Genomic DNA, 21,845 nt, shown 5'->3' with positions numbered 1-21,845 from the left:
CATTCCTAACTCTGGCCACCACTAATCTGTTCTCTGTTTCTCCAATTTGTCCTTTTAAGAATGTTCTAGAAATGAAATCAGATGATATGATTGAGGACCAATTTTTCACCCACCTAATTCCCTTGAGATCCTCCCCCGCCCCAGTTTTGGGATATATCGGTAGTTCATTTTCTCCAACTGTTACTACTGCAGCTTTAACCACTGCACACCCCAACATGACACCCAGCCCTGATCACACATCCTTTGAGACACGAACCTCAGTGGTCTCTTGCTCTGTAAGAGAAAATGCCATTTTTGTTTCTTTATTTCTTGACTCACATGTGACGTGGGAGAAGTAGGTCACCCTGCGAGTTGTCCTAGCTCCATTCGAGCATTCCCAGGTGCGTGTGGGCACCCATCTCCAGGTCAGGTGGATTGTCACTTCCTGTTAGCTCCAACTGACATTCTTTCTTGTGTCTCCCTACTCCTCTGCTTCCCCAGGAGCACATCTACAAACTGATGAAGAGTGACAGCTACGCCCGCTTCCTGCGCTCCAATGCCTACCAGGACCTGCTGCTGGCCAAGAAGAAGGTATCTTGGGAAGGGCAAGCTTGTCTTTCTTAGCATTGTTGACTCTCGCTGCTGCTTGCTGCTGGTGTGAACTGAGAATATCATACCTTGGGTTTTTATTTATTTTTCCTTTCTTCTCTCCCTTTTTCTGTCTGCTCCCCTCCAGTTGAGAACAGTGTAGGAAGGTTACTGTCCCAGCCTCCCCCAGTACCCAGAATATGGCGTTCTGCCTCTGTGTTCTCATTGCCTCTGTCTGCCTGTTTTGCCTACAGTGAGAGGAGGGGGACCAAATAATATTGCCATGGTGGCTCAGCCCCAGAATGTCAGGTTGGCAGTGACCCAAGCAAATCTCTTAGGATATCAGGGAGACCGTCACAGCCAAGTCCATTCAGCCATTCCCAACAGTCCTTCCCTGTTCCACCAGATTAGAAAGGGGGCATGAGAAGTGAGCATTGGGACATCCCCTTTCTGGGAAAGAAAGTCTCGTCAGCTTTAATGGATCCACCACACATCTGAGTAATCACTAAAATTGGGCGTGGATCCCCTCTTGCCATGTCCTTCCTCACCATTTCTCCAAAGTTTTTCCCAGTTATTTTAACCAGGAAGTCACCACATCCCAGCCACCTCATCCTCTTGCACTTGGAATTAAACCATAGCTCTTACAGCCCTTGGAGTCCTGGCTCACAGAGCCCCAAGACCCTCAGCAGGCGGGCAGTGAAGGTGCCTGGAACAGGGACAAGTTTAGCTGGATTTCTGGGGAAGGGATGTAAAATGATACCTGGGCTAGGAAAGCGGAAGGCAAGAGACAGGGCTCATGGGTCTGGTGAATCTGCCAACCTTCTGTGTACTTCAGCTCCAACCTGAAGCCCATGTGCAGTTAAGTGTGGCCCAACTTGTTCCAAATTCTACCACTTACACACACACACACACACACACACACACACACACACACACACACACGCACGCACGCACGCACGCACACGCACACGCACGCACACGCACACGCACCTCTCTTCTTCTGGTCTCTGAACCTGAGTCCCCAAACACATAGTTGTCCGCCCACAGGCTTCCTGTCAGGTTGCCTTTCAGTCTCACGCCGTCTCTGTGTGTTAGCAACTGCACTTCATGTTTGCCTGTCTGCCTATCTGGTTGGTGCCATGTTAACTTCAGAGTCCTAGAGGGCATTTACTTCCCCTTCTTGTTCCCACACAATCCCCAGAAGAATCCTAAGACTCTGAGGAAAACGAAAGGACTTGTGGAAGTTCTGTTGTCAAAAGCTCACTCTGTTGGTTCCCAAGCTTCTCCTTTGAGTATAGCTCCTGGGATGGGGAATGTGAAGCCTCATCTTTTGCCAACTCCCTTTTTGGAAGATGTTTTCTTATAGAGGGGAGATAAGGTTCCCACACACAAGTGACTCTGGTACCCACTTTTACAAGCACTGGAAGATCAAGGTCGTAGAGGCTTTGGGTGCTTATATCCCAGGTCTCACAAGAGAAAGTCAAGGGAAGAATTTCTTATTTCTTGAGGCTCACGTCCCCTAAACTGACCATAGTTTGGGGACATTTAAGGCCCTAGCAATTTCACCAATCTGTGCCTAGCTACATAAACATTTAGAGGAAAGATCAAAGGCTGTTTAGTCTCCCCATGGGTCTGGTGAGGGAAAGTGCACCTCAATCCAGGAAGTGGGATGAACTGGTTGAGTTTGTAGATCCTCCCAACACAGCAAAACCTTCAGGAGGCCAGTGGAGTGGGGCAGGAACTAACCCCTTCCTGGGAAAGGTTATACATGAAGTTCATTACAGTTATCCCCCAGCCCTCAAATTTAGGGACGTTCTTCCAGCAGAAAGCCAGGGTACCTGCCAATATCTTTTCGATATGGAGGAGTTATGTCCCCAGTTAGTGATACTTTCCCATCCATGTCTTCCTGAGACTCTCTAGGCACCAGATTTGTAACTCCGCACCTTTAGGAAGGCCCAGGTACTCATCCTGTGATAGTAACACTCAGGTTATAAAAGTGTATGTGAGATTCTGCCCTTCAGCCGCAGAGGGTAAGAACCAGCCTCCCAGCTAAGAGCCATCCCTGTGTCACCGATTCTTCCTCTTTTCTGCTATCCTCAGAGGAAAGGGTAGTTGCTCTGGAGAACCAGAGTCTAATGGTGAGTGAACTGGACTTTGATGGACAATGATGTAGCCATTATGACGGGATTCCACAGCAGCTCAAGGAAAGCCCAACTATGTGGCCAGGGGATAAGAATGACAGGTCCAGCTTCTGGACCTGGAATGGGCCTGACTTGACTCAGTGTCTGCCATCTGGTGTCTTTAGGACAAGAGCTGAGCTTTGCCATCTCCAGACTCTGGGTATGGGCCAGACATGGATCCCACAGATCTTGTCTGAGGAGAAAGCCCAGGCCAACTCTATGGTCTTGTGTCACTTGTCTTGTGTTTTCTTTCTGCAACTTCCAATCTGTCTTTCCGGAGCTTGGCTGAGTCAGCAGGGACCATGGGTGGATGCCGAGGACGGCTGCCTTTGCCTGATCCCTCTGCTTCCAGCACATTCCAGACCCATAGACACCTAGCTGCTTCTTCACTTCCCAAGTTGCAAGTATTTGCCCTGTGTGTCGGTATCCGTGTGTGGACATGTGTGTGTGCCTGGTGTGCATGCATGTGTGTGTGTGTGTGTGTGTGTGTGTGTGTGTGTGTACATGCACACAAGTGCATGCAAGTGTGCATCCATGCTACTGTGTGTGTCCTCTGAATTTGCCAACCTCAGGCTCAGGACCTGAAACACGATTCTAAGTCAAGCCAGCAGCAGGTATTTGAGATAGAATTCTGCTCTTTCCAGGTAGGAAATTTGGAGAAAGGGCCAGGCTAACACTGTACCTCTTTTCCTCCTGAGAGGCCTATAGCAGAACATTTCAGGCTTTTGCCTTCTCTTGCCTCTGCTTCTCAAACCTACACTATCAGTCCCCAAGGGAGGATTCTGAGCCTCCTGGAATGCATCCCGAGTCCAGCTTGGAAGTGTCACTACTTGGGAATTGAGAGGGTATTTTCAGCTCAGAACTTGGTTTATTTCCTGAGGCCTAAGCTCCCTCTGTCATAGCCTCTCCTTGCTCTCGGGACACAGAATATCATTAGGAAGTCATTGAAGTTAGCACATGTTTCTCTAGGCAGGAATAATCTTGAGAGATTGACCCATACTTGCAGATGAATCCAGGACTCCCCGGTGGCAGCTTCCAGTGTCCCATCAGCATCCCAGCACCGCCATACATTGACAGCCCTCATAGCTAGTCTGTTCTGTGCCACCACTTAGAGTACGGCTACCCAGGAGACTCCTGACCACAGCCACCCAAAGCCCCTGCTTCCGAGCACAACATAGAGTAACAAGCAACCATCTTGAATAGCAACCAGGGCCCTGCACAGAGCAAAGGTTCTGAGGCCTCCATCGCCCCTGGACCTTCAGAAAGCCCACTCCCTCCTCTCGCTCCCCTGGGCTCCAGAGAGGCAGTGAGTGTGTTTCTCCTGGGCTTCTGTTTTCCCACTGTCCATCAGCTCTGCCGACAGCTCTGGCCGCTTCTCTCTGCCCGTTTTGCCGCATTTGGCTTTTGTGTTTTGCTCTTTAGCTGTGGCTGCTGCTGTTTCGAAATCACATGTAAAGCTGAAGATTTTTTTCCCCTGTATTTTTCTCCCTACCCTTTTTTTTCTCCTCCCCCCAAAGCCAGAAAGTGAGCAAGGTCGTAGAACTTCCCTAGAAAAATTCACTCGCAGTGTGGTAAGTTCCGCTGGTTTTCTACCCTCCATGTTTCTTTTGCTTTTGGTTGGTTTTCAAATCTATTCTTGTCCTTTCTTTTTTTTTTTTTTTGGTTGTCATCTTCTTTGGGGTGGGAGGGAGTCCAGTGCTTCCCCCTCCCCTCCCCTCAGCCCTTTTCTTTTGCAAGTGTCTGCAGCTTCTCTTCCAGGGATGGAATTGCAAAAAGAGCAAGCCCCCCACCCCACCCCGCAGAAGGTTCACAGCTCAGGGCCCAACCTGAGCCCAGCCACAGATGGGGCCTGTGGTCTCTTTTTAAGTCTCTGAGGAAGAAGGGACCTTACTGCTCCTGGGGCTGGGGCTAGGCCATCTGTGCATCTTCTGCAGTGGCCTGGGGTGAAGGTCATGAACCAAACCATAAACCAAATTGGCTGAGAACCATCACTCACCTCAAAAGAAAAAAAAATCCAAATTTCCCTGTGAACCCTGACAGCGTGTTAATGTGAGTTGCGAACTGCTGTTGCTGCTGCGTAGACCGCTTTTGCTGCGTACAGAAAGCAACCGTGCTGCATGGGTTGTGGCGATGTGTTCTAGCTGGTGCGTGTGTGTGCTAGTGGCCTCTGCATGAGTGCCTACAGCCCTCCTGTAAGGTCCCTTGTCAGCCTCGATTTCATAGTGTGACCTAGAGAGGAAGACAGTGGCTGAGTCCCATAACTGTACCAAGCACTTGCCAGGGTCAAGGTTTTATCAATCTCCTCTGTCCGTGACTCTGACAATGAGTACAAATAGGGTACAGGGTCACTGTCCCTGCAGGGAAATGGCCTTTCCCCTTTTCACAGCAGCTTAGAGAGGCAGAGACTCATACTGTAACACAAAGGGAGGTGGGTAAGAGCAGAAACATCTCCCCTTTCCATGGTGATATCTTCTCCAAACCTAAGTCTTGATACAAACTGACTGGTCTGGGAAAAGCCTTTGAGTTCATGGGCCCCTGCCTGAAATATTAATATCACATGGGACTGGCCACCTTCCCCTTTCCCGAGTGGGGCCCACTGATGCTAACTTGCCTTGTTTCCCCACCTCTGTTGAAGAGCAAAGTCCTTGTGAAACATGACTACTGTATGATTAGTACCCTTTTAATCCTTCTTGAATAGTCTAAGAAGTCCTGGGTTGAAAGCCACCTAGCCATTTTCCTGTCATAGCTGGATGCACTTTAAGGACATTTAACCATGATTTTGAATTCACCAAATGTATACATCACAACACCTCAGGGAGATGGTAATTAAAAGATAGAAACTCCTCTTTCTGTCTTCATAGGTTCTCTTACCAGAGAAACCAGAAAATGAAGACTGTGAGACCTGTTGGCCCCTTGTCCTCACAGCTGGTTTGCTGTGTCATGTGGTAATGGAGGAGACATATGCGCTGTCAGAGACTAGGCCCATGGGACCTCTTCTGCCCCACAATAGCTTCATAGAAAGTGGGGGGGTCTTTCTGTGTTGAGCTGAGGCCTGGTTGCTGTAGATGGAGGAGGTTTACAGATTAGGTTGACAAATTAAAAGCAAGCTGTAGAGGCAACCAGGACTCCCAGGTACAAATTGAGAAAAAAGAGTTTCCTTTGTGTGAAAGCTGAGCTCTGACAGCACAGAGCGGGTGCTCTTCAGGTAGACCGTGAGGGCGAGGTATAAGAGAGGAAACTTGGTACTTGGACAAGATGTACAGACATCTTCAGATTGCTGTCCACGAGAAGTGGGTACCAGGATGGGCAAAGACAGGCTCAATGAAGCTCCACAAGGAGCATGTATTGATGTCCCTTCACCATCAGAAATGCTGCTGGCTAGGTGGCTCTCCAAGGACTGTTGATGAGCACAACAGGAGAGCGCCTGCCCCTCCTCACATCTGGCATGCCATGTGAATTTACAAAGAAGCACTGGGAGGCAGAAAAACATCCCAGGCTCTTGAGACTTACACATTTATGTGACAAAAGGCTCAAAGTTTTAAAAAATGATTCCCTGAGTTTCTTTCATGAAGGGAAGGCTTTACTAGGTGATACATTCAGACTTTCTGGTCCCAGGATAGCCACGGGCTGCTACTGACCCTTCCTTGTTCCTCTTGAACTATAAGTAACACCCCAACCCCACAGGCAGGGCTAAGTCTGGGAACATGGCTCATGGCAGTAGAGATATAGTCCTCTGATTGGGCTACTTAAACTCAGAGCCCAAGAGTTTGGGCTCAACCACCCAGTATTTTAATCAAACATAACCAACCAACAAATATGCCTGTTTTCTGAATACGATGTACAGAAAAGCTTGACTTCTCTAAAAGAAGACTTGCATTGTTCATAAAGATGATGATGAAGAGGAATAAGTAGATCTGCTTGTGTTTCCTCCTCTGCTTACCACTAACAAAGTGAAGGGCTGGTTTAGTAGCATTTCCATGTCACCGAAATCAGTAAGCAGACTACCCATATTTACCATCGACAGAGAACTTTTAGGGCAAAGCAAGGCAGTTCACTAATAAGGGCATGAGGCTGACTGCCATTTAGGATTAGTCAATGGACAGTGGATTTTATCCAAGTGGTTGGATAGCCTAGTCCGCTGGAGTCTTATCAAGACTGAATGTGGATCCAGATTTCTCCCCCAGAGCATGGCAATGTCCCTTCATTCCTTGATAGAGGAGGGACATCTACAGAGAGAAGTGGCCCACTCTCCCTGAGTCTAAGGGCATGCCATGATATGGAGGGACTGCCTGTCAAAGGCCAGAGACATCCACTCCTTAGGAGTAACTGAGCATTTCAAGGAGGCATCTAAGTCCACGCTCTTAGAGTGCAGAGGGGCCTGGCCATCCGAAGAAGCGGTGCTGGGAGGGCTTCTCTCTCCACTGGACGTTTCATTTCAAATCACTCAAGGCATTAATGTGCCAGGAAAATGTTGAGGGTATTATGCCAAGTATCATGTCATCTGGAAGACTGGAACCATAGAGCTTACCTAAAACCCTGCTTATCTGATGGCAAAGGTCAGATTCAGGACCAAAATGTGAATGAAAATCTATGATGGGCTTCAGTAACCCCCAAGGCACTTTGCTTTAGGATGGAGAGCAGGACTCAGTCCAGCAGGCCCAGCCCTATGTGTACCCCCCTGGCCATTCAAATCACAGGCTTTGTCTCAGCCTCCACCCTCAACTACCTGTATACAGTGAATAATAGTCCACACCACTGTACACAGTGGCCCTGTTCAAAGAGCTCTCGCTTCAGAGACGAATACAATACACAGTAGCTTCTCACGGGGCTTTCACACATGGGCTCAGGTCACAGGAACCTGTTTTAGAAAAGTCTAGAATCCAAGAGCTAGACACCAAAGGTGGAAGGTGCTGAGAGACCAAAGAAAGGGGCAGACAAGCCCAGGATTGCCCAGAATACAGTGTACCAGGGACTTGCTGACAGACACATGCGCTGAGTGAGTCGCAGGAAGATGAGAGTCCCACACTCTAAGGTAGGAGAAAGGGGCATGTAGGCAAGCCAGACAAAAATGGGTCTTGGCTAAGTAGAATGTACCAGAGCTTTTTCAAACACTCTTAATGTATCATATATCAACTGAGAATCAGTCCAAGTTTCAGTGACCAGTACAAAATGCTTGGTTGGCACTCTTTGTTTTACACTCTTAATTTTATTTTATTAATTGGGGGAATGTGAGTCTGGTGCCCATGGAGTCTGTATAAGTGGGTCAGACCCCTTGAACTCAGAGCCATAGACAGTTGTGATCCCCAGATATGAGTACGGGGGAGCTGAACTGAAGTCTTCTGCAGGAACGGTACACACCCTTCACTGCTGCTTGGCTAACTATCATCACAAACTTAGTTCATCGTGTGTCACATGGAACACAGCTGGCCAGGGTCCCCTAGCATGCGAGGTGGCAGTTATCGCCAAGATGTCAGCACCTGGGTCAATCATGAGGGCAAGGACCCCTTGTGAGCCAGAGTCCATCTTTCCCTAGTCTTCCGCACTAACCACTTCCTTTCTACAGTGGCTGTGACATTTGAAATCAGCGTTAGGAAACACCTAGTCATCTTTGTGGGCTGCATTTTCTGTCACCTTCTCTGGGGTCTTTCGTGGGAAGCCCATCACTCACCATGGGGGGGGAAGATATCTCCTAATAAGGACCACTTTCCACTGCTCAGGGCCCCCTAGCCTGCCAGCCTCTGCTGTCTTCTGGTTTTGTGGTTGAGATGACAGCATGTGGGGAGGGGGGCTGGCCTGATCTCTCTTTGATGTTGAGAGCTGACCATAGACCCACAGCAGGCTGATGCCTCTGCAGGGCAGGACTCTGGCAGAGCACCAGGGGCTTCTGGGGAAGCAGGGCGGCTGAGAGGAAGCACAGAGGCCCCAGCCAGAGAGCCGCAGCAATGTCATTTCCTCTTTTGGATGGCAGCTAAAGCCATCTGGTGTGAACTCTGAGCTCGGAGGAGACAAGTTCCCTGTCCCTTGTACATAGCACCAAGGAAGACCCCTCAGAGTACGATGGCATTTAAGTTGAGAGAAATGGCAGTCCCAGTCAGTGTAGCTGGTGGCCGCTCGCCTTTACCTTCCCCATTAAAGCCCCAGCTGCCCCTTAAGAGTAACATCAGCTCTAGTTAGACTGCAAAGTCAGAAAGTGGGAACCCAAGCAGGGCCAGGGGACCACAGAGAAGGGACGTGAGGAGTGGGTTTCTACCCACCCCTAGGGGAATGTGGAGGGTGGCTCTGCCAGGGCATTCCTTAGGCTCCAGCAGTGAGGCTGGAAACAGAGGGCTCCTTGGCACCTGACCAGTGGCAGCTCTGCTTTGAGCTTTTCATTCTTTCTGTCCTGCCTGCCAAGAAATGTGGGGTGGGGGTGGAGGAAGTCAGATGGAGATGAAGTCCAGGGAGCCAGCCAGCTGTCGTTCCCCTGTCCCCTCCCTCCTCAACAGAATGCTAGAGAGAACCTGTTGGATGCAGGACTCAGCGGCTCACAGGGCCACTCCACACAGCTCTGAGGGACGTGACTCCAGCCCCAGGCCAGAAGTAGAAGGCTGGGGCTTTCAGGGAGGGTTGGGGGAACAGGGTAGTTGACCCTGTGGCAGCATCTTCTTCTCCCAGGCCGCTTCCTTCTGCCTCAGCATTTCCTGAGGAATGGCTTGGTGGAACGAGTCTTCAAACTCTTAAGACTCAGCAGAGTCCTAGAAGGCCTGGACCTCAGTCAGCAGACCTTTTCAGGTCTCCAGCTAGAGACGACTTGCTGAAGCATCTCATACAGAATTGCCTTTGATGGCAAACAGTCCTCAGATTATTTTGAAACCATGATGTTCCAGACATTAGAGCCAGCCTCTCCCATCAGTCCAACCATAGAGATACTCTGGTTAGGAATGGCTGTCATAATATGCGGATGGGGACGTGTGAAGGTCTGCTTCCCAGAGCACCACCAATGTCTCCTGGGGCTCCTCTATGCAGAGGAGCTACTGTCTAGCTATGTGATCCCAAGCAAATAACTAGCCCTCTCTGAGACCTACTGACCCGTCCCCCAGCTTCCCTGGCTATCAGCTTGGACTAGTTAATTGCTAGCATTTCTGTCCAGCTGGGAATGTTCTGCAGGCGTGTGCCTCTCTCTACACTGGGATCTCTGAGCTATATGAATCGTTCTGAGAGTCAGAGAAGAGCTACTTGTTTGTCCCATCCGCTGCGTGATTCAGACGTGTCTGCCAGCCTTGGAGGTGGGGAGATAAATGGTGGGTAGAACGGAGCCACAAGTATTTACAAACCTCAGACAGGCAACCAGCAGGAGGACTGAAGTCACAGTGTCTTACAGGACAGGTCCTTCAACAACCCAGGGCTCACTCCTGCGTGGAGTAGCTGGAGAGCGGGCAGAGGTCACAGGGAGCAAGGAAGTGGTGCCATCTTGCCTTACCAGCTCAGCAGTCCCTCCTTTGGGTCAGGATACCCAGTGGCAAGGGGCGGGGCAGGGTGTCCAGGTCAGCTAGGCAGGACAGTGGCCCCCAGTGTTGCTGCTTCTGGACCTGGGTACCCTGTGCTGCAAGAATGAAGTGTGGCCATCTGGGACTCATCACTGAAGCCCCATTCTTCAATGGAGGAGCCTGGGCCTGTCATTTAAACAGTCTTAGAGATGAATAAGGGGGGTCTGGGAGACAATGACAGTCAGTGGTAGGTGAAGTCTCCTCTAGTCTAGGTCCTCTCTATTTTGGCCCATGGGAAGTGTGGTAAAGCAAAGAGTTTGTAGCTTTAAAAATGAAAGTGTAGAAGTCTGTTTTTCATAGGTTATAAAAGCAACTGAACCAGCCCAGCTGCTGGAATGCTGGGAAGACACCCTGATGAACTGATTGCCTGGTCTGGGAACAGGGAGGAGTTTGCTTTGTTTTATCTTTGTACAGAGTTTCATTGTCATTTGTCATTGATGTCCCTAGACCCTGATGCCAGAACCCCAGTTGTTATAACTAATGAGTCAGTGTGACAGCTGAAGGCACCCCCAAAGAGCCTTGGTCACCCAGTACCAGTTCAGAGAAGCCCCGTGTGGGTTGTTCAGCACAGGGACACTGGCATGAGCAAGTCTCTGGTATGGTTACTCCCCGCCAACCCCCACACCACCGTTCCTGCCTTCCTCAGACCCCAGTGTGCCATGCAGTCAACTGACAATCCCAGTCCTCCAAGGCAGAAGGGCTCAGCTGTGTGTTTACGGCAGCTGATTTTGATCCAGATCTCCCTGCCAGTCTCCCAGCGAGGCAGGCTAGGGGCAGACTCTTGTGTGTGTGCCAGGCAGGATCTATTTTGGGAGGTGACCTGAGCCCTTTGTCATCTTATTGCCTTCTGGCCACCCCCACTTAGGAAAGCCATCCTGCTGGAAGGTGATCTCACTTTAGCAGTGGCTGGTGGGGCTGTGGGACTTCAGCCTGTTCCTTGTCACTGTGCAGCCAGACCCTGGCATCTGTCCCTGTGCACCCACATGGGGACCTCGTGGGCTCCCATCTGTCCAGTGAGAAGACTGAGGGTAAAGGTGAGCCAGACCCTGCAAGGCAGAAGGCAGGCCACTCAAGAGACTGTACAGTCCCCGTTAGAGAACAGATCTGCCCCATCCTGCCATCAAGACAGAGTAGAGAGAGCCACTTCCAGGTATTACTAGGATTACAGGTCCTGGGAAGAGAACAAAGCTACCTACACCAAGGTCAAGGAGACTCAGCCCTACCTACTGTCCATACTGGAGAATTGCAAGAGAAGTAGGGGAACCTAAGATTAGAGGACTGATAGGCTAAGTAGTAGGATGCTCAGCCCCACCCCCCACCCCTCCCACCCAAATGAGCTGCTGTGAAGGTGGTAGGTACTTCCCTTTGCTAAAGCAGCTAGTGAATTTCTTGGTTTGCATTGTAGTTAAGAAAGCACTGTGTCCTAGAAGGAGGACACACCTACGGCATACACATCGTAGGAAAAGACTGCAGGATGTTGCTCGGAAGTAAATGGCCTCCTGGGGCACTGCAAGCTTAGCATGGGGACTTTAGGTGCTGAGGTGTCTTTCATAGAGCCAAGGAGAGAAAGGTAACTGCAAGGCAGCTCCCTATTGGGTGAGAAAATGAGACAGGGCCAGACGGCAGTGGGTCTTCCACATTCCCTCTTCAGGTCCAAGTTCTTGTGGCCCTCCCAACAACAGCACAGTCTCAAACAGGAGTAGGCCTCATTGACCTAACATTTGGCAGCACACTCTCCTTTTCCTGGCTGACCCTAATAGTGGCATCCCTACTGGGGGGGGGGGGATGGTTTAAAAGAGCAAAAACCCAAAGATTAAAACTAAAGTGTACTCCTGCCCACCTCCTTAGCCCCCTGAGGTTGTCATTTCTAGTTGGAGGCTGTGATAACAGAAATGGAAATGGTCAAAGGCCAGAGGAATGTTCCCCGCCTTGTGGAGTGCTCCCTGTCTTGTGGAATGCTCCCGGCCTTGTACTGCTCTGGGTATCTTGATGCTAACCCTCTGTATCTCATCCAGGGTTTTGGAATCCACAAGAAATTCAGAAGATAAAGGGGCTGTGATGGTCATGACAAGGGAGACAGGAGTAGTCTGGCCTCAAGCAAACCTAATGATTATCTTTGTTTCCCAGAATAAACAGCCCATCTAGATTGTCCCGATGGGTAAAGTAGAACAGGTGGATAGGAGACATGGGGAGGTCTACAGCGCTGGAGAACATTCTGACAGCATTTAGAAACTCAATGGTCAAGAACATTGCAGAAGAACTTTCTGTAGTCAATTCCATAATGTCTTCCAAGCTGGAATTCTGGGCTGTGCTAAATATTTCTTAAGGGATCTTGCCATGTTTAATTCAGTGGTCTACAAGTTGTGGGAAAGGTGAGTGGGTTATAAGGGGGAGTTTGCTGAGATTGGAGGAGAGGGATCCTTGGAGAAATAACAAGTAAACAATGCCACACAGAAAGCAAGGGAAACTCAAGAAGCATAATTTGTGCCTTCCACACATCATCCATGCCTCTCCCCTTCCCTGACCTTGGCCATTTGCTGCTGCTGCTGCTGCAGCTGAGCCCTGGGCAACAGGGCTGTCTTCTCTGCATGCCTGAAAGGAGGTCAATCAGCGAAGGACACAGGCACTCGTTGGTACAGGGGGCTGGACACAGAACATCCTGGCCCTGGGTTGGAAAAAGCATGGCTTGTCACAGTTCCCACCAGGAGCGGCATTTTGTTGAAAACAGAAAAGACCATTTGTCTTTTATTCAACAATGCTATAGATTCTAAGCAAAGAAGCTGACACCAGGAACCTAGCATGCCCCAGGGGCTTCAGACCAGAAGGAGACTGCCCTCCCTGCACACCCCTCCTCCAGGGTCCTGCCTAAGGAACCTGTCTTAGACCAGGCTCTGGGGAAGGGAAGGAAGGACTTTCATGTCACATTCTTCTCAGCTGTCCTAAGAACCAACCCAGTTGCAGATGACACTCCCTCCTCTCTCAGGCTTCACCGGGGGCTGCTTTCAGCTCATCCTGGGATTGTGTAATTATGGTGATTACAGCTCATGGCTTTTTCCCTCTCTTCATCTTTTGCTTTCAAATTCGTTGAGGCCTCTCATTAAACATGGCGATCCTGGTAAAGTCAGCAAAGTTTTAACAAGACTTTTTTTTTAACTCGGAAGAAAGCTCAGGCAGGGTTGGTGGTGGTTGTATTCTCAGACATTCCTTTAAATCCCTGTCAGGAAGAGCAGGGCCTTGACCTAGGAGGTATGGAGCAGGGAGATTCAGGGATCCAGGGGCACCTGGCCTCATCCACACACCTCTGACCTACATCTCTTCTGCAAAAGTAGGCTCGTAGACCCTTCATGCCTTCTTGAACCCACAGACTATCCAGCAATAACCAAAAACACAGCCCTGTAGTCTGTAGCAAAGGTAGCATGCAGAATTTGTTCTGGGCGATAGATACTGTGTGGTTCCAGAGCATCCACAAAGAATATGTAGAGGAGGCAACCTTTATCCTGTGTGGGTGATCATGACCAGACATCATATACTCGATAGAGGTTTCCTTGGTAATGATACAGGGCTTCAGACCCCATCATTTGCTAGTCCTCAATCATAGCTTTCTTGACTAATTCCTAGGTCTGCAGAACATCATAAGAAAGACCACCAAGGAGTATGGGTTGGGTGGTAGCCACCAGGGCCCCTGACCTGCCTTTCCATAGCTTCTTCCAGGTTTGGTGTCAGGTTCCTAGGATGACCATGTTCTCCAGAAAATACAAGGACAGCCTGGTGAGGTGTGTGTCTTGCCATGAGTGGCCCCTGGCTGGGTCCGCTCACCTGGCTTCTTGGAACCTTTCACCCTGCTCCTGTCCCTAGCCAGTTACCTCTGCTTGTGTCCCTAACTAGAGGATAGAGCTGGGTTGTGACTAAGCTGCACTAACTACCTAGGATTGAATGTCAAAAGCTTGGCCACATGTCCCTGCCTGAATTCTCATCCCTGTCACAGGTGGCCTGCTTGTTTCTTCCCCCTGAGAGCCGTGTCACTTTAGGACTCACAGGAATTCAGAACAGGAAATGAGTCAGAATCAGGCAGCCAAAATGACTCCCCACTCCCCTGCTCTACCTGATACTCATGTAGGAGCCTGGAAGAGTCACTCATGGACCTGAGGGGTATAACAAACCCTGCCTTCCAGAGCAGAGGTCAGCACTAAATGAGAAGATGATAGTGACAGCTGTCATTTCCCAGAAACTCATGGTGTTAAACACATCATGCTGGGCATAGCTCGAGATGGACATTGTCTCCCCTCCAACTCTATCCCTGAATTAGATGACCATGACAAGATACCCTAAGCCTCAGTTTCTCCCTCTATAAAAGAGATAGAATAGTAAGTGATGAAGTATAAATTTTACATAGAGTATACTGTTTGCAGCCTACGTATTTGACAACTATTTAGTATTATTTATCATAAAATGCATCCTTAGTTCTCTGCTTACCACCTTATGTCATTTACAACAGGGTTCTGTGAGGTAGACTGATTTTATAGTTGAGAGATGTAAGTGGCATTATGTGCAACGTGCATTTACTGCAATGCTGGCATGATAACAGCTCAGTGAGTGGTAGCCATTATTACTGGCCTACTTTAAACTTAACTCAGTCCATCTGCTTTCCTAGGGATGGAGAGGGACTACAGTGCCCGAGGGGCCAGCCTCTGGCACATGACCTATTTCTTGTGGCTCTTAAGGACTTCCCAGGAAGCCTTAAGTCTCATCAACCCAACAGATGGGAAGGGCCATCCATGGTTACACTGATGCTGCGTTGCCAAGACCTAGCCTCAGGACTCCCACAGAGGCCCAGGACTTTAAGAGAATGCCTTTCTCCAGACACATACCAGGAAGAATGGCTTTGACCACAAAAAGCCTGTAAAATCCAGTTCTCCTATCATAGCTCTCACAGCAACATTTCCAGGGCAACTCACCTCTCAGCTGTTTGTTTGCCTGGACCCACCCTGAGCTATACAACCTCACACCAAGGCCAGTTGCTCCATCTGCCAGATAAACAGAGGTTTCTATTTTTTAAGCACTTATTATACAGCAAGGCTGTTGGAAGGCTCAGAAACAAGTGCAGGGAATGTTCTACAACATCTCCATAAACCAGGTGCCTGGGGTGCAGGCTCCTTCTGCTTGTAGCATTGGTAGAAACAAGGGGTGACACAGATGGATTTTCCTGAGAATTTGGTTTTTTTGTTTGGTTTTGTTTTATATGTGTCTAAAGGCAAAGGTTTCAAATTTGCAGTGTTGTCAAAGGTTGGCACAGTCTGGAGCTGATATAAAATCTCTACCCAATAAACCTCATAGCTGCTTATGTATCTTGCATGAGATGCTTATGTGAAACGCCTGCTCTGTGGACATGCACACGTGTGTACATTGCTGTGTATACATGTGAACAGGAGTGCACACAGGTGCATGTACTGCCTACTTGATACACACCTAGGTGTTCAGTGTATGGTTCATGTGCAACCATATGCTGCAGGCCTGCATGTGCCTTATGCATGGACTGCATGTCTGTCGTGGCTGTATGCGCATCTGGGCATGGGCTCCTCTAAAGCCACAGGTCTTCATGGTTTCAGCTGGATGAGTTATTCTTCCCTTCCCTTCCCCCAAACACAATTGCCTAGTGCTGCTGGCGCAGAGTCAGAATGGCTGCCGCGTTTCACCCCCGAGGTGGCTTCCTTCCAGCAGTGGGTGAGTGATCCCAGTGTCTGTACACTCTCTAACCTTGGGGATCCTTCTGCATAGACAGTGTTCCACAGTCCAGCGGAGAGAATCTGTCTGTCTGTGGCCTTGGCTCTGCTCATAGCTCCTGTCCCATGCATTGGCCCCATAGACAGTCAGTGGCACCCATTTCTTGGTATCCCTGTTTTTGACACCCATAGTTTTTTCCTTCCTGAGAAACAAGGGGTTGAGTATTCCAGAGATGATACCAACGTGAGTCCTTTGTCCTGGAGGCAATGCATAAATACCATCCTAGGTAGGGATCCTACAGTTCAAGTCTCTGGGTAACGACTCCCTAATAACTTCCTGGGTGTTTTCAAATCCAATTGCAGTCACCTGGGGTTTCCTCTTCTAAATAAGGTTTTCAGACCCTCCCTTTGCAATCCTGGGACTGTATCTTCAGGAAAGCCCAAACCCCCATACTCCTACATGAGAAAAGAGTCTGTAGGGAAAGAGAAGTGGGAAGGTTCTCTGAAGCTAGGGATTTCAATGGCCCAAGGTCCTATCCAGACAACACTTGAGAGTGCTGCTTAGCCTGTCCCTTGCCCAGGTTAAGAATGCCCAGAGGCCTATTTCATAAAACAGTCAAGGTGGTAGAGAGGGGAGGGGGATGAACTGCCTTCTTTCCATGTGTCTCCAATTAGACATGGGCATTCATGAAGCATTCTGCTTTGGGTGGACAGAGGGCAAAGGGTAAATCAGGAAATCATCTCCCTGCCTCCTGGGCTCTGCCTTTGCAGCTACCATAGTTAGGGACCCCAGCCAGTGTGTGTGTTTGCAGGAGATAAGTGCCTTTGGGTACATGGCATTGAAGCCTTCACAGTTTCCCAGGAGACTCTCATACTGCCAGGCAAGCCACTTCTTCTGCTGGCTTGTCCATAATATCAAATTACCAAGCTGTAGTTGCGTGCACCCTGTGGTCATAGCCCAGTGTTACTTGAACTTCCCTGTTGGAAAAACAGGAGCATCCAGTTGTTGCCAATAGCAACCTAGCCACCTCTCTGTTTTCTTGAGTCTTTGGCCTTTTCCTAATTTGGAGTAAACCAGAGCTTAGATCTCCGTGTACATTGGGGAGGGAGGAGAGGAGAAGAAAGCACGAGGCAGGCAGACACTGTGCAGGCCCAGGCAGGTATGCTACTGGAGGGTTTTGCAAGCAGAAGGCCCCCCCTCCACTGCCCTCCCTTCTCGAGACCACCAAGAAGTTCCTGCAAGCTGAGGGTGGAAAGGGCAGGTTGCTCCACTGGAGTGAGGGGAAATAGAGACTGAAGGCCCTACAGTCTGGGGTGGGGGGAGTGGTTCCCACTCCAGAGGAGGTGGGGCAGCAGGAGAGGTGGAAATGTACGACTTGGAAAGGAGCCAGAGAGTCGATGTCAGGGCACTCTGCCGCCAGTTCAGGGCTCGACTGCTGCGCACTCTTCTCTCCTGGCATCTCTGCCTGGTTGCAGATTAGTCTCTGTGGAGTCGGAGGAAAACGGAAGGTCTCCCACGGCTCTCACCCAAATGTACCAGCAAAGGTTAGCTCTGCAACGGAATCCTAAGTAATGATTCCAATGAGAGGCAGGAGCCAGGGTCCGTGGACACCATCCAGGGAGGGTTCCCTACTCTGTCTGGGATACCCCAAGTTGGGCACTTGGTCTATGACTTGACATGGAGTCATTTCTAACAGGAGTTAAGTCCACTCTGCCTGACCCGTCCTTGAGGTCACTCCAGGAGAGCGCAGAGGCACTAGTAACACACAGTCATGAACATAACAATGGCTTCAGCTGGTATGTTCAGGTTCCACTGCTGCAAATCTGTAAGAACAAGCCATGCCCAGCTGCACCCTGGTTAGTGCAGTAGGCAAAGGGACCTTTTGGCAGGCTCGCCAGCCAACGCAGGATGCCTCCCCTGTCACAGAACTCCCAAATATAGAAAGGAGAAGCCCTGAGCACAGCAGAAAGTGTTTGAGATGGGCTCAAGCATATTCAAGGAAGAACATCCTGTACTGGCCAGGAAGCTGGTGCAGCATGAGTATGGAGGAGTGCCGAGTGCCTGGGTGTTCCCATCTGCCTCTTCCCTTGAGAGTATGGCCGTGTGCCAGGTAGATGGGTGGTTCTCGAGGCCTAGCACCTTGGCTCTGCCACTGTGTGGCTATCTGCTCTCAGGCAAATCTCTCCAGCTCCACGGGAATGCTTTTCTTCATACATTCCATGATTATAAAGAATTACCTAACCAGGGGGTATGTTGTGGGCATTTGTCCAAGTGTCTATCAAGTGCCTAGAGGACTGAAGTTTTACCATCAGGGACAGCTGCTGTTAACTGTCTAATACCCTAGGTCCCTAGTTATGGAAGCCTACTCCACCCTTCCTCTACCAAAGCCTGGGCAATTGGAAAAGTGTGCTTTGCAAAGAGAGGTAGAGATGCCACCTAATGGGTGAAGAATTAGAAATTCAGAGAGAGACTCTGTGAGGTCAAGAGGTAGGTTGGCCCATTTGCATTCATCCAGCTAGTGTAGCTGACAGCTCATCTTTCCAAAATTCAAGTTTCAAACAAAACAAAGGAAAATTGCCAGTAGGTGTTGGAGCGAGGGATCTTGGCCTGAAAATGGTCCCAGTGTCCAAATGAAGTGACTGCTGAACAGATTCCATTGTCCCTTCACTAACCATGCACCCACCAGTTTACCACCACATGTGGCATGAGGAACTGTTTTCATGGTTTTTATTTTCATTGCTTTTCACTTTATAAAGCAGATTCAGGTTCAGGTCTACCTAAATATATACTACTTTTCAGCTATAAGTTTTTGTTACTAGTTTGAGTTTCATCTACACCTGTAAGTTTTTCTTATATGCCTTCTTACATAATGCTCAAATAGAAAGAATATTTTAGAACAAATCAAAATGCCCTTCATCCCTGAAAAGAACCAGAGAGCTCAGTAAGGACCTTGGAGGAGTCAGCCCCCAGGAATCTTGTTGTGGGGTTCCTACCCTACTCTCTATGGCAGGGTGGAGCAGCCCAGTAATGTCTTCTTCTTCCAGGCTGCTGTCTGGCCCACCGTGATGTAGTCCAGGTAGTCCTTAACATGTCCCATTGCCTGTATTTTCTATTTACTTGGCCCCACCTTACATAGTTGAGGACAGGCTAAGAAAAGACAGGGAGCTGAAGATGCTCTGAAATTCTTCTAAGGACAGGATCTTCTACCATTCCCTGCCAGAGTTTCTCGGACACCTGAACCACCCCAAGAAGTAGCCTTCTCCCTCGTCTCTTTCAAACATCACCGGGAAAGGAGCTGTCATGGGAGTCCTCGTACTTTCTATCCAAATCATTCCTCTTGCCTTACTCAGTGCAGGGAAAGCACCAGGCGTTCTGATCCCCAGAGGAAGACCTCATGAAGTTAGACCCTCTGCTTCACCCCAACTGCTAATCCCTCACCAGGAACCCTAGCCTTTGAACCTGGCTCATGGCTTTCTGGCTGCTCTCCCTGGCCCACCCCACCACCCCCATCCACTGAGCCTGTCATACTGCATACATACATATCATTCTGCATATATGCACCATCAACTCATAGACGACCTTCACACTCCTCGAAAGGACAGCCCGTCTCTGAATTGGTGTGCCCAATTTGGCAGAATGCCGAGTTTCATTAGCAAGGATGAAAAGTGCCTGTGTGTCACACCAAGGGGTTCAGCTGGGATCAGTGGAAGCTAGAAAGAGTGCCTCAAATTAGTCCTCCCAGAGGGCAGGAGGGGAGCATTCAGTTTCTAGAATGGCAAAGATGGACCCAGCAACTAACAAAGAAAGAGGAGTAAAACTCAGTGATGAGACATCTGGGATTTTTTTTTCCTCCCTAATCTTATGTCTTCTGGTTTCTCCCTTGAATTATGATTGTATGTGGTAAAATTCAGGTCTGAAATATAGGGTTCAATGAATTTGACAAATTATACCCCCATGTAACCTACACCCCACCATCCTACAAAGTCCCTTATGCCCCTTCCCCACAATGCCACTTCTCTCTTCCAGGGCAGACAAACCCCACTGGAGCATAGGCTTTGATTTGATAAATGCTGCAGACATCTAACTTTAGTTAGATCAGCCAGAGCATCCTATTAGTTCAAGTGTCCATATTCCCTTACATTAAAAAGGGTAACCTCCCCACCCTGAGACCCTGGTGATTGGCCCTGCTGTCCCCAGTATGGCCTGTGACACCCACCCCCCAGCTTCCCTCTGAGTCACAGCTCTCCTCTCAGCCAGCCAATGAGTTTCTTAGCCTCAGTCTCCCAGGTAAGTAAGTGGCCAAAGTTCTTGGTTACGGGGTCATGCATGCTTTGTTGGTTACTATCCAGAAGTTGATGCCCGGAGCCTTGGCATGCCCTCCATCAGCATGTTGGTTCTTCCTCTAGCACTGCACAAAAGGGAGCTATGCCTTTTGTGTGTTTTCTTTCAGAAACACAAAGGATCCCATAACACTTTCTTCCAGGCTTCTAGCTATCTCAAGGGCCACAGAGCTGAAATAATCTGTTTTGGTGGTAGGGGTGGGGGACTGAGTGTGCAGGTGTTTGTGAACCAAGTAGCGAGTCCCTGATCCAGGAAATTGAAGCATCCCAAGTTCTCCTGGCTGCACTTTTCCAAGTGTGTGGATGGGGAAAGGTGCTTTGTCTGTGTGCACAGCTCTGGTGTCTGTGGAATGTACCTTCCGCAGTTCAGTTCTTAATCACCGTACGTTTTCCTCGTTTGGACAAAGGCTGCCTGCTAATAGCATTTCAACCACCCTCTGCTGCTCCACTCAGCTACACCAAGGCCTCAGGCTGAGCTGGCACCATAGTCCAATCCCAACTGACCGACACTGAGGAACGCCACACATTCACAACCCCCAAACACTGCTGCCTCTGTAACTCTTTGAGTGCCAGGCATGGGCAAAATGACCACTCCCCTTTGTTCAGAATCATCAAAGCTGGAGGCAGGGATGAGAGAAAAGTAGAGGGATGAGGGAGCCCTACGGGGTACAGGAGACTCTCCTGTCTCTAGGTAGAGTAGGTGCCTGAAGCAGCCTGCAAACCCACTGGGTATAGCCTCTGGGGCAGCTCACCTCAGAACACAAACAGCTTCGCCTCTAGGATTTCACTTTGATCCCTGAACACCACAGGAATCACTGCTCTTCAGAAGACAGGCTGCTGCTGAGCCAGGGGGAATCTCACCATTTCTTCCCCAAAGCCCCTAGTCAGGCATCCAGCCCTGCCTGCTCCTGTGTGATTAACTTCCTTGTAGCCAATAACCTTGCTCATTCTGGTGATGGTGTGGCAGGTGGATTGTAACTAGACCATCTCAGCCAAGCAGAATGCTTTCCAAGCCATCTCCCAAGCGAACCCTCCTGACCCCTCCATCTTTAGCATCAGAGCTGGCATTTGGTAAATGTGTGAGCTTAGCAATAAGAAAGGATCCAAAGGCCACACACCACCACCTGGATGCTGAGAGACTAGTACTGATCCCAGGAGCAGATCATGGGCTGGTTAGCTACCTGCTTCATCCCTGAGGTCTCCAGAAATGTGAGAAGTGGAGAGAGGGGGTGGGACACATCATTTGCAGGCTGGCCACAGGTCCTTGGAGCCAGAGCGATGGGAGTGAGTTTTGGCAGGAAGAGATTAATTATCGCCTCCAAATCGAGCCAGGCTCTTTTTTTGTAAAACTGGGAAAGGTGAAGGGTTGGGGTGCCTTGGGGCTAAAATCACTCAGAACAATCCTTCAGGAAAAAAATCTCTAGCCTTTTTCAACCCACAGTGCCTCTGCAGCCTAAATGACCTCACTAATGAAGATGGAACTATAATGAGGGTTTGGGCAACTGGTAAAC

The 21,845-nt window shown here is 49.4% G+C and overlaps 1 protein-coding gene across 9 annotated transcripts in view; it reads left to right on the top strand.

The window, feature by feature from the left end:
• Rgs6 (regulator of G protein signaling 6) overlaps positions 1–21,845 on the top strand; it is a 515,997-nt gene that overhangs the window by 487,586 nt on the left and 6,566 nt on the right. For 4 of the 9 annotated variants that reach the window (XM_040742794.1, XM_040742791.1, XM_040742792.1 and 1 more), the window contains exons 16-18: positions 481–570; positions 4,265–4,318; positions 15,928–15,994. In XM_040742794.1, the coding sequence (XP_040598728.1) occupies positions 481–570; positions 4,265–4,318; positions 15,928–15,994 (211 nt within the window). Of the gene's footprint in view, positions 1–480; positions 571–4,264; positions 4,319–5,608; positions 11,575–15,927; positions 15,995–21,845 lie in introns of those variants that run through there. The other 5 variants (XR_005876224.1, XM_040742795.1, XM_040742796.1 and 2 more) reach the window with 5 other exon arrangements.

This window comes from Mesocricetus auratus, unplaced genomic scaffold (genome assembly GCF_017639785.1).
Source record: "Mesocricetus auratus isolate SY011 unplaced genomic scaffold, BCM_Maur_2.0 Super-Scaffold_15014, whole genome shotgun sequence".
Lineage (NCBI taxonomy): Eukaryota > Metazoa > Chordata > Mammalia > Rodentia > Cricetidae > Mesocricetus > Mesocricetus auratus.
The sequence above is the reverse complement of the archived record's forward strand: the minus strand, read 5'-3'. Positions and strand labels throughout refer to the sequence as shown.